Here is a 13,678-nt window from a genome sequence, read left to right on the forward strand (position 1 = left end):
ACATTTACCCCTTACCTAACACTACGGACAATTTAGCATGGCCAATTTACCTGACCTGCACATCTTTGGACTGTGGGAGGAAACCGGAACACCCGGAGGAAACCCACGCAGACACAGGGAGAACGTGCAAACTCCACACAGTCAGTCGCCTGAGGCGGGAATTGAACCCAGGTCTCTGGTGCTGTGAGGCAGCAGTGCTAACCACTGTGCCACCGTGCCGCCTCTTCTCATGCTCTTTGTTCCACTTTGATTTTTCTACTTGCCTCTTTGAATCTTCTATATTTTAGCTGGTTCTTGGTTGCATTATCTACCTGACATCTGTCAAAAGCAAGCTCTTTCTTCTTCATCTTAATCTTGACTTTGTTTTGTCATTCAACGAGATCTGGAATTGCTTACCCTATCTTTCCTCTGTGGGAATATACCTTTGATGTGGCCAAACACTTTTCTTTAAAAGGCAGCCTATTATTCAATTACAGTTTTGCCTGACAACATTCAATTCCAATTCATCACGATCAGATCCGTTCTTAATCTATTGAACTGCTAGAGTTCCTGCTTCTGATCAGAGTCTGGAAACAATGCTGGAAGTCTACAGATGTCAGATTTTAGATATAATGAGAAAAAGGTTCAGCTATGATAACCAATTCTGGTGAAATGCTCATTGATCTTGAACGACTGCAGTCTACTTGTAAATAATGGCAATTTTTGCTAAGTACTAAAGGGTATCATGTAGTCCAGGAACATGTTAATCCTTCAGCATGAAATGAAAGTAAGAAATTGGCAATCAAAATAATAAGCAAACAACAACAATATTTATTACAACAGAACTTTTTTTTTAAAGATTCGATTCCCTACAGTGTGGAAACAGGCTCTTCAGTCCAACAAGTCCACACTGACCCTCCATAGAATAACCCACCCAGATCCATTTCCCTCTGACTAATGCACCTAACACTATGAGCAATTTAGCATGACCAATTCACCTGACCTGCACATCTTTGGACTGTGGGAGGAAACCAGAGCACCCGGAGGAAACCCACAGACACGGGGAGAATGTGCAAACTCCACACAGGGCAGGAATCAAACCCGGTCCCTGATGCTGTGAGGCAGCAGTGCTAACCACTGAGCCACCGTGCCACCCCGTGAAACATCTTTTTAAGAAATTATATGTAATCATATACTCTTTCAACAATAACTTACCTTTTTATAAGCACGCTTCATATATCTGAGATGTTTCAGTAAACTCACAGATTTTGAAATATCAGAATTCACAGGACCAGAGGAAAATTGTTCAAAAAGAATGAGTTTCACCTGGTCAGGCCTGAGTTTAATAAAGCTAGAATATTACTTTTTAAGACTAGAAGGACACTTCAGAGAAGTAGATGTTTTGTTTTTTTTGCCCTGTGCAGTTTTAAACTTGAAATAAATTAACAGCAACAAGTAGTTTTACAGCACTGTCAGACATAGATTTTATGAGCTAGCGCACTTGGACCATTTGTAAGGTATCAGTGCATAACAGATATAGGGTCCACCAACACATTTATGAAGACAGAAGAAACTCCTGTGATGCACTAACATCATTCTCATCTTGCAGAGCTCCTATATTGCGAGTGCTATTTTGTAAATTCTGGACCTTAATCTTTTACATATTTTGAGCCTAGGCCTCCTTGCCCAAGCAATCTTTCATTAATACTTCGAAATGAACAAACTCAAAATGTTCCTGAATGAATCAGTAAGGAGAAGAGTGGTTCGCTGATTGTAACTAGAACCCTGAAAATTAGAATTGTCACCACCTTTTACACCATGAACATTGAATGATGATATGAAACAGATTTCACTATCCTAAACTCAGGATTAAGAAGATTAATTGTACATCCCAGCTGTCATCTATCTGAAATCAGGACTGTTTATAATGTGGACTGTTTATAACTACTTTACTTTTCCTTTCCAAGTATATCTGTTCATGATAAATATTACACATTACAGATTGTTTCTGATCCTGAAACATCAAAGTTGTACTGTCTGGCAATTGAGAACAACCTAATTGTATTTAAATTATTTTCAGACATTTTTATTCCTGCAGTCAAGTAAAAAGGTTTTAAAGCAAATGGTTATTCTAGTTTCAACTTCCTACAGATTAAGTCATTTTACACATCAAATATCAATTAGAAAAAGAGACAGAAAAATGAATAATCTCATTATACACAGTAGAACCCTGAACTAGCATTAATCCAGAGATAAAGGTTTCATTGTAATCTAGAAACTGACAAAATGTAAAAGTCAAAGAGATGTAACCTTTGACTCCAACCTTGAGAAGGTGTTCCTAGCATAGTGCATAATACTGTTGAAGTCATATGCTTCCCCAAGGGAGTTTACTTCACCAGGTTCCATCTTGAGGAAATTGTATTCTTGGCCTGTGTGCAGTAATAAGGAAAGAACATGGTTAGCCATTGAACAATCTTAGTGATCAGCATCTCTAAAATTCTGAAATCGCTGCTGCAAAGGCGCCAAATTGCAGCGTTCTCTCTGATCTCCCGAGTTACATTTAGTTTACCGAATTTTGACAGAACCCAAACATTTTCCTAAACAGTCGACCTCAGAAAATGCATTCCTGATTTGAATAAAGTTCTGATTCCATCATACAATATTTATGTACTGAGCTATTTCCGAGCCAACTTTGACTGAATAGAATTGCTGTTCTAAGTATAACAGAACATGGAGGAGATTCTTCTTGGCTCTTGCTGATAATGCACAAGAATTGAATATTGCTCAATACTCAGCAACAGCAGGCCCTGAAAGAACCTTGAATGGAATATATATTAGCAGTATCTTGTGCTTCAAGTGAATTAATTTCACAAATCATAAACAATTCTGGAATACACCATGTTGCGATACAGAAATTAGTTCTCATTCTGTTTGGTTTTTGGGTGGAAAACAAAGCATAAAGAAATAATCTACATCAAGGTGAATCTTAATCGAAGTGATGAATCTGATTGATTTGCAGACTACCCAAGTGGCCACTTACAATATAAATTACACGCATTCTGTATATAAAATATAGGACAAATGTCAAGTTTATGCCCTGTTGAAGAAATGAGTTTGGATAAAACAAACTCAGAATCATAGAATCTCTACAGTGTGGAAACAGGCCATTTGGCCCATCGAGTCCATGCAACACCTCCAGCGAGCATTCCACCCAGACTCACCCCCCTATCCTATCCCTGAAACACTGAATTTCCCTTGGGTATTCCACCTAGCGTGCACATCCCTGGACATTATGGGGCAGTTTAGCACGGCCAATCCATCTAATCTGCGCTTCTTTAGACTGCGGGAGGAAACCCGAACACTTGGAGGAAACACATGCGGACACAGGGAGAACGTGAAAACCGCACACAGAGTCGCCTGAGGCTAGGATTGAACCTAGGACAGTGGCGCAAATTGAACCCAAGTGTTGAACTAGACTTTAGCTAGTGTCATTGAAGTCAAGAAATACAGCTAGGTTTAAAACCCTCGATCACTATTCAATTACCACGGATTGCTGTGTAGTGGGGTCAGGATCAAATGTCACTACACTGTTTTTGATAGTTGAATAGTCCACAGGTATTCAATGTTGATATACATTGATGAAGAATAGCTACTAGACTTAAATATCAAAGTTAGCAGCACGTGGGAAATCACATCTCAGCAGTCAGCAATTTTGTATAGAACTGGAGAGAAGAAATCCTTGTATTAAAAATAAGCAGCTGCTGAAATTCATTTCAAAAAGAGTAGCAGGGACTTAAAGTACAATAGAAGTCTACTTAAAGTACATAGGCTGGATTCAGAAATAAAGTAACTCCCACTTCACAAACTTTCACTGTTCAGCAATTGCTATTCCATGGTCAACTACAATCAATAGATGTCAGCACAATTTAAAACTCCAATCTGCTTCGATGTATAAATTGAAGTTTCCAAAGTGATTACTATCCCCATTTATTTGCATTGTATTTCTAAATAGATAGTTAAATGGGGTAATTAGCTATAAAAAAAAGAGTTACATGGGCAATTACATGAATACAAAAATGAGGTCCACGTGCTGACAGGGAAATTATGTGCGCAAAAACCATAAAGAAACTTTACAAGACCAATTCTCTACTTTCAATTTGATTGAATGATCGATTGGTTCTATTCCTAGTTGCAGTCCTCCAAGCTGCGTGGCAAGCATGTTGCATAGCTGTATGACATGATCTCAGTTATCTCTTAAAGAGCTAACGCAAATACTGAATTTGGTGAAGTTAGGATGCAATCAACAATGATTCCCTAACAAGGCCAGTGCCCTGGAGTTAGTACTTCCCTTGAAATATTGTTGTGTGCAGTCAGGGGAAGGAGAGTGATACCTTTCCTCAAAAATGAGAGAAAGAAACCTGATGCAATGAATGGGAACATGTGGTTGAAAGGAGTTGAGGAAGTGAACAGCTGCAGTGTTGCAGCCTACTATTGGATGCAGTGCAAGATGTGGTTTAATAACCTAACTAGATCAGAATACAGCTGCCAGTTCATCTACATTTACATCTCCTCCATCCCTGCCCCACATCAACTTTTGTCTTGCCAAGCACACTTCATCTCACCATTTTTCATACCAGTTTAATGTCAGATGCTGAAAATGTAGCAATTTATAACCTGTCCAAATATTCTTTCACTATTGCCACTAAGTCCAATCCTTGTGCAATCTAGTGCATTGATAGTCACCCTCATGGAATACATTGCATTGACTGAGTAAATACACAATCTTCAATCAAAATCCTGTTCGTTCATCCCTTTAAAATATTGTCATAAAATCCAATGGAAATGGAAAGAACTTATGTTGAGAAAACTGTGAACACATCCACCCTGGAGAGAATGGAACTTTGGATATAGCTCGTAAACAACAAGGACACGCAGTAAACAGCATATCTGCCATCCTTTGTTGGCTCAACATTGTTACTATTACACAGGTTCCCTTGCCTCATTGATTTTTAAGAACTACCATCTTACTGACAAGGCTTCAGGCTGCTCCAAAAACTCATTCACATTATGATAGCTGGGAGAAATTCCAACGCAACAACGGACCAAATTCACAAAATTCTAAAGCGATCAACAATACTCTAAATAAAACAACTCAACATTTTAAACAAATAAAAGTTAGCATGCCCATCTCCCAATGGTAACAGATGTCATAAATATTGCAGGATTTGAGTCTGCATGAAAAACTAATCAGGGCCACAGTCTGTGAACAAAGGTTCATTGAAGTCTATCCATTAGTTTTTGTGAAATGCTACTTATTGCAAAACAAAAAGTTAAAAGCATTACCTATATTTAACTTTAATGGCACAGCTCAAAAATAAAACTTCACCCAGATGAGACCACTACCCAAAGCTTAAAAATCCCTGTTCTGTCAAAGCTGAACTAGTGGTGTTGGATAGTAATGCTCTCCCAAAAGGTTGTAATAAGCTGGTTTCCCACATACAAGGAGAGCAAGTGTGTTCTTTCGAAATAAACATCATACAATTTGTGCAGTTTTGTAAACTGTTGCACTTCCAGGAAAGGGGGAATGCACTTCCAGTGACTGAAGACATTCTGAAATTTGTTCATTTAATTAATTTTTTTATAACAACTGGCCACTGGTTGGAGTCTCTGCAGTTACTTTTTTCCTAAATCAAAATGTTCCTCACACAAGCATTTGAAAACCACTGATGCTCCAGCTGCTGACTGGAAAGAGCCCCAGACAGCTGTATGCATCCATGTTTTACATTTTGGTCTATGGCAGAAATACAGTGGGTTTTTATCCCAATTAATTAAATGAGGAAAAATCAAGAGAGTTGCCCAATTTAGAATATCATTCTGTAGAAAATATGGAAATCACAATCCATGTTCAACCATTGATAGGAACATTAAAAACTGTTCTTTCATTGTAATTTCAACTAATTATTATTCATGAATAATAGCGTGGGTTATTTGAGGTCATTCCCAAATCAGAGTTAGAAACTGGAGGCTTCAACCTTCATGCTAGATGTGAATGCATGATCCAGGTGGACAATTTAGTACATGCAGAGGGGGTTTTGTGTTGTCAGAGTTGCCAAACTTCCAGGTGTTAATTATTTTTAGAACTCAAATGGACATTCAAACATCCCACTGCACCATTCACAAAAGAGAAGGCATTCCTATTCAGCTCTCAACCTAAGAGTTGCAATTGACCAGGTTCGATCACTGCACTCTTGAAAAGAATTGCATCAAGAACTGTAAAGCTGTATTGTATGAAGGTACATGGATAAATATACTTGGTCACTATGGTACACTCAAGCCAGCGATTTTTTTTAAAATGAAACTGGTTTAACAAGTATTAATTTATGATTCATTACTTACCAACTGATGTTGTCCTAAAATTGTTTTGATATTTCTGAATACATTAAGACCATGAGGAATAGGAACAGGAGTAGGCCATTCAGCCTCTTAAGCTTGCTTTGCCTTGCAATAGGATCATGGCTGATCTGACATTCCTCACATCCATTTTCCCACCCTTTCTTCTTAACTCTCAACTCCCCTACTTACCAAGGATTTATTTGTCTCTGCCTTAAATATACACATTGGACTCTACCCCATAGCTCTCTGTAGTAAGGAGTTCCAAAGACTCTCAATCCTCACAATAAATTTCTCCTCATTTTAGTCATAAATAGTTGCCCATTCATTCTGAGACTGTTCCCTCTGATCACAGGCTCTCCCATGGAGGAGAAACATCTCTCAACATCTACCTTGTCAAGCCTTTTCAGAAGCCTACATGTTTCAATGAGATTACTGCTATTCTTCTAAACTACAGTGAACTCCACAAGGATAATCCCTCCATATCAGGGATCATCCTAACTAACCTTTTTTGAACTGCCCCCAATGAAATAATACTGTTTATTAAATAAGGGGATCAAAACCTCTCATGCTACTTCCAATGTGGTCTCACTAGCATCTTGTACAGTTGCAGTCGGACTTTCCCCAATCATTCTTCAAAACCCCTTGAACTAAGGCCAACATTCCATTAGCCTTTCCTTTGTGTTGCAGCTTTTTATAGTTTTTCTCCTTTTCAATAATACTACTTCACATTTTCCCACATTGTACTCAAATTGCAAACCTTTAACCCACCTACATAACCCATCAACATCTCTGTAAACTGTACCCCTCTCACAACATGTGTTTTCAGCTATGTCTTTGTTATCTTCAAAATCTAGCTACAGCATGACCGCTTCCTTCATTGAAGCCATTCATATATATGGTTGCAGTCCGAGCTCTGATCTGCGTAGAACGCCACTGGTTACAGGTCACTAACCTGAAAAGAACTCCTTATCTTCACTTGCTGTTTCTAACCCATTAGCTAATGTTCTATGCATGCCAATATATGAACTCCATCACCACAGACTCTTTAACTTATACCTCAACCTTCTAAAGGTACCTTTCTCGAACACCTTCTCGAAGTCCAAATACAACACATCTACTGGTTCCCCACTATCATCTGGTTGATGCTTCCTCAAAAAAACTAATAAATTAATCAGACACTATTTCCTTTTCATGAAACCATGTTGACTCTGCTTGATTAGATTATGATTTACTAAATGTTCTGCTATAACACCCTTAATCATTGATTCCAATACTGTTCCAACATTAAATGTTAGGCTAATGAGCCTGCTTGATGCCTCATTTACCTTTTGAATAGGGGTCGTACTGGTAGGTTTCCAATCCTCTGACACTAATCCAGAACCCAAGGATTTTCAGAAAATTATAATGCATCCACTAGTTCAATGGTTACCTTTTTTATTTAAATAATCCTAGGATCAGGGCCAGGGGACATACCAGTTTGTAACATTTTCTATTAATGCATCCTAAATAAAAGACTAACATTTTCCCGGATTGTTTGGGTTTTTCTTTACTGAACCAAACTCTACTGAAATGTTTTGATGAAATCAGTAATCCTAGAAATATTCATGATGTACTTAAGTGGTTATAACTCACTTTATCCATGCTTTATCAACTACCAGGAATCTCACATAGATACAATTCATAAGCAGTGCACAATTAAATTCAGTTACAATTCTACAAATCCCAGGTTCATAGGATTATTTCCTACAAAATATTCAGTTTTATTAGAAATGAACTTAACAATCTTCTCCATGTCAAATAAGATCAATATTACTACATTGCTAATTCTTCCATTGAATATAAGTCACAGCTTTATATCACATTGGACGCTCTCTTCAATGTCCCATTCAAGGACTTTTAAAAAGTGCACACCAAGGACAATCAAAATAAGGTGCAACTAATATTACATCTACGCATCTTGATCAGAATTTTATCAATGAAGTATTGAACTGCTCAGTTGTATCTCACCATGGGCACCTATTTATGTTAGAAAATTGCTTAACACTAGGCTATATACTGTGACATGTCTTGTTATGGGCAAGCCATAAAACATGTCAAAACTTATGAGTTACTCAGTAGCTTAGTCATCATCAGCAACATAAGGTCATTCCAACATTCTTAGCAATAACATTTGATATGCCTTTTTTTTGCTTTTTCAGCAAACATAAACTACACTCAGTGACAATTATAAATGTCATGGCAAGTATTTTAAGTAATTAATACTTCATCCAAGGTAAACAGATTATACAACAAAAAGTTATTAATTTGAAATACAAATCATGCCAAAATATTTTCAGTTGGCCAACAATCAAAATCTCAATGTCAACAATTAATCCTTCACTACTAATTTCATTTAAAGTGAAAACCACAGTAGCTGTGACACAAATGATGGATTTTCACTACTGGCTAGTCTGAAGAAAGGATTGCAAGGCCTTCCACCTCCTTCACCAGAATTCCAAAATTCCCTGAATAAATGATCACACCCCTCAGTTTTTTGTTTAGCTATGCTGTATGAATTTCTTAAATCTGAAGTTACATCACAATGGAAACTACTTTGGAGATTGTATGGCCCTCTTGAAATTTGACTGAGTTTTCCTTGCATTGTAAATAACAAAAAATGCTCTTAAATTCAAATGTAAATGATATTCTGAAACAAATTCGGTAAGAAAATAAAGTGACAGACAAATTCTATTAACATGCATCGATAAACAAATGAATTAGGAGAGAGGCAAGGTCAGTAAGGGCTGCAGCAAACCATGCTGTTGGAAGTTTGGCCCAAAGTGGAAATTCGGTGCAAAGGGGGACAGAGGTACTTTAACTATGATTTACTACAAGAAGTAAACCCTCCAGAATGACAGGTAAGTGGGAGAGGATAAAGGCTGATCTGCAATGAGATCAATTGCAGAGAGCTATCACAAACATAGAACATAGAACAATACATCACAGAACAGGCCCTTCGGCCCACGATGTTGTGCCGAACATTTGTCCTAGCTTAAGCACCCATTCATGTACCTATCCAATTGCCGCTTAAAGGTCGCCAATGATTCTGACTCTGCCACTCCCACAGGCAGCGCATTCCATGCCCCCACCACTCTCTGGGTAAAGAACCTACCCCTGACATCCCCCCTATACCTTCCACCCTTCAACTTAAATTTATGTCCCCTTGTAACACTCTGTTGTACCCGGGGAAAAAGTCTCTGACTGTCTACTCTTATAAACCTCTATCAAGTCATCCCTCATCCTTCGCCGTTCCAATGAGAAAAGGCCTAGCACTCTCAACCTATCCTCGTACAACCTATTCTCCATTCCAGGCAACATCCTGGTAAATCTTCTCTGCACCCTCACCAAAGCTTCCACATCTTTCCTAAAGTGAGGCAACCAGAACTGCACACAGTACTCAAAATGTGGCCTTACCAAGGTTGTGTACAGCTGCAACATCACCTCACGACTCTTGAATTCAATCCCTCTGCTAATGAACCCTAATACACTATAGGCCTTCTTACAAGCTCTATCCACCTGAGTGGCAAAATCCAAATGATGTGAGTTCCAGGAAATAAGTTGAATTGAGAATAGTTATTCAAATAAAAGTAAGGTCTTCATGTCGTGATTAGATAAAAACAATGACTGCAGATGCTGAAAACCAAATACTGGATTAGTGGTGCTGGAAGAGCACAGCAGCTCAGGCAGCATCCAACGAGCAGCGAAATCGATGTTTCAGGCAAAAGCCCTTCATCAGGAATAAAGGCAGTGAGCCTGAAGCGTGGAGAGATAAGCTAGAGGATGGTGGGGGTGGGGAGAGAGTAGCATAGAGTACAATGGGTGAGTGGGGGAGGAGATGAAGGTGATAGGTCAAGGAGGAGAGGGTGGAGTGGATAGGTGGAAAAGAAGATAGGCAGGTCGGACAAGTCCGGACAAGTCAAGGAGACAGTTACTGAGCTGGAAGTTTGAAACTAGGATGAGGTGGGGGAAGATGTGGTCTCGATGTGGTCTCCTCTACATTGGGGAGACTGGGCGCCTCCTAGCAGAGCGCTTTATGGAACATCTCCGAGACACCCGTACCAATCAACCAAACTGCCCCGTGGCCCAACATTTCAACTCCCCCTCCCACTCTGCCGAGGACATGGAGGTCCTGGGCCTCCTTCACCGCCGCTCCCTCACCACCAGACGCCTGGAAGAAGAGCGCCTCATATTCCGCCTTGGAACACTTCAACCCCAGGGCATCAATGTGGACTTCAACAGCTTCCTCATTTCCCCTTCCCCCACCTCATCCTAGTTTCAAACTTCCAGCTCAGTAACTGTCTCCTTGACTTGTCCGACCTGCCTATCTTCTTTTCCACCTATCCACTCCACCCTCTCCTCCTTGACCTATCACCTTCATCTCCTCCCCCACTCACCCATTGTACTCTATGCTACTCTCTCCCCACCTCCACCCTCCTCTAGCTTATCTCTCCACGCTTCAGGCTCACTGCCTTTATTCCTGATGAATGGCTTTTGCCCGAAACGTCGATTTCGCTGCTCGTTGGATGCTGCCTGAACTGCTGTGCTCTTCCAGCACCACAAATCCAGTATGTAGTGATTAGAACCAGGTGAACCTTGTTAACAGAGGTTCTTGATTGGGGTTGTTAAGCAGGACAAATCAAGAAAGCCCTGGCTCACCAATATAACCAGGAGATTCGAAAGAGGGAAAGAAAAAAAAAGGAAAGAATGAAAGAAGGAGGAAAGAAGAAGGAAAGAAAGAAAAGAAAGAAGACATGGCAGCATTTTAGGGTTGCCATTTGGATATTGATACTCAGAGTGCACGAGGAATGGACATGAGTATACAAACACAGAAAACTTGCAGGGGGCGATTTAATGGTTCTTTACTTAAATGTACATATTAGGAAGAAAATAAATGTATCAACAGCAGAAATGCAGGTTAACAGTGCCAATCTTATAGCATAATGGACACCATAGTTATAAGGACATCAAAACTGAGAACCAAATATTCAGGAGAAAGTGACTTTTCAAAACTATGAGCAAGAAAGAAAAAAGTAGTGTTAGAATTATTGATATACAATTAAATAAGCACAATAGCTAGAAATGATTTTCGATTGGAAGACATAGAATCCATCAGGGTGGAGGTAAGAAATAAAAAGGGAAAGAAGACACTGGTAGAAAGAGTCTACAGTCTCACTAACAATAGCTATATGGTGGGATAGAAAATAAATAAGTTGATATTGAGGGCATGTAACAAAGGCAGTACATTAATCATGGGTGACTTTCATATTCATGTTCATTGGAATAGTTAGTTTAGCAAAAGTTGCCATGAGTAGGAATTCATAAAGTGTATTCAAGACAATTTCCTAGAACAATATGTTGTGGATCCAAACAGAGCTCAGGATGTTTAGGATCTGGTGAAGTATAATCAAGTTTAATAAATGGCATCGTAAAGGTTTCTCTAGAAAATAGTGATCATAACATACCAGAATTTAGCATTCAGTTTGAGAGGAAGGAAATAAGCCAACCATAGTTAACCAAGATTCAGAGATGCCGGTGTTGGACTGGGGTGTACAAAGTTAAAAATCACACAACACCAGGTTATAGCCCAACAGGTTTAATTGGAAGCACTAGCTTTCGGAGCGATGCTCCTTCATCAGGTCGCTCCGAAAGCTAGTGTGCTTCCAATTAAACCTGTTGGACTATAACCTGGTGTTGTGTGATTTTTAACATAGTTAACCAAGTTAGTTAAGAATTGCATCATGTGGAAATAAAAAATGTACAATGCAACAAATATTAGTGGTAAATCAGAGGATTGGAAATCTTTAAAACCCAGCAATAGGCAATCAAAAAAGTAATAAAGAGGAAGAAAATAAACTTTGAGGGTAAACTTTGCAAGTAGATCAAGACAGATCAATAAAGGCAGACAGCTAAAACTTCTTTAAATATATACAAAGGAAGAGAGAAGCCAAAGTGAACCTACAACCCTGAGAGAATGAATCTGGGAAGATAAAAATAGGGAACAATGAAATTGCAGAGGAATTGAATAAATACTTTGCATCAATCTTCATAGAAGACAACACCAATAACATTCTAATATTTAAGAATAACAGTGGTAAAAGGAGACAGGAAATAAATACAATACATATCTCTAGAGAAAAAGTACTAGGAAATTAATGAAGCTGAAGACCGGTAAATCCACTGGACTTGATGAGATAAATCCTAGGATACTGAAGGAAGTAACTACTTATGTAGTGGATGCACTGGTAGCAATTTACTTATGTTCTGGAGAAGTCCCAGATGATTGGAAGACAGTAAAGGTAAAACCTTTATTTAAAATAGATGGAGACCAAAAAAAAAGATAGATATATGCTAATAGGTTAAAATCTGTTAAGAAAATTTTAGCAACTATTCTAAAAGATGTAATAGCAGAGCATTTAGAAATATAATATGGCTTTAGAAATAAAGACTTATATACTTAGGACAGAGATGAGAAAAAAAATTATTTTCTCACAGGGTCACGAATCTGTGGAATTCCTTACCCCAAAGGACTGTTGAAACTAAGTCGTTTTGTATATTCAAGAGAGAGATTGATTTTTTAATTGAAAAGGGAATTAAGGGCTATTGGGAAAGACAGGAAAATAAAGTGAGGCTTAATAGATCACACATGATCTCATTGAATAGCAGAACAGACCTGATGGGCTGAATGGATCATTCCCTCTCCTACATTTTATCATCTTAGCAACAGGTCATTCAGGACCTTGAACCTGCTCAGTCACCGAATAAGATCATAGCTGATTTGATTGTAACTTAAAATGCACATTTCTGTCTACCTTTCATCTATTGTGCAAGAAAGTAAAATGTTGGAAAGGTTAGAACCCAAATAAAACAGAAAACAATGGAAACACAGAGGAGGTTAGCAAGTACCTGTGGTGGGAGAAACAATGGGCAAAACTTAATAATTAATAGTATAACACTGATCATCATCATTGGCGGTCCCTCGCAGACAAGGATGACTCTTTTCCACTTTCAGGGTGAGTCCATAAGTTCAGACCGACGCAGCTACCACAGGCTCTGTTACACTTAGTGGTCAATGCCTTCCTGATTGCTTCTCCTCCATTTTGGATGGTCTTGGGCCAGTGATTTCCAGGTGCTCATGGGAAAGCTGCACTTCTTCAGTGAGGCTTGAGGGTACCACTGAAATACTTCCTCTGTCCACCTGGGGCTTGCCTGCTGTTTCAAAGCTGGGAGTAGCGCACCTACTTAGGGAGTCTTGTGTTGATCATGTGGA

At 38.9% G+C, this 13,678-nt stretch overlaps 1 protein-coding gene across 4 annotated transcripts in view; it reads right to left on the reverse strand.

The window, feature by feature from the left end:
- The window catches only part of LOC140480468 (tolloid-like protein 1), a 339,587-nt gene that overhangs the window by 142,534 nt on the left and 183,375 nt on the right, over positions 1-13,678 (reverse strand). For all 4 annotated transcript variants that reach the window (XM_072575408.1, XM_072575486.1, XM_072575570.1 and 1 more), the window contains one exon: positions 2,303-2,408. In XM_072575408.1, the coding sequence (XP_072431509.1) occupies positions 2,303-2,408 (106 nt within the window). The remainder of the gene's footprint in view (positions 1-2,302; positions 2,409-13,678) is intronic.

The sequence above is a fragment of the Chiloscyllium punctatum genome, chromosome 1, assembly GCF_047496795.1.
Source record: "Chiloscyllium punctatum isolate Juve2018m chromosome 1, sChiPun1.3, whole genome shotgun sequence".
NCBI classification, from domain to species: Eukaryota; Metazoa; Chordata; class Chondrichthyes; order Orectolobiformes; family Hemiscylliidae; genus Chiloscyllium; species Chiloscyllium punctatum.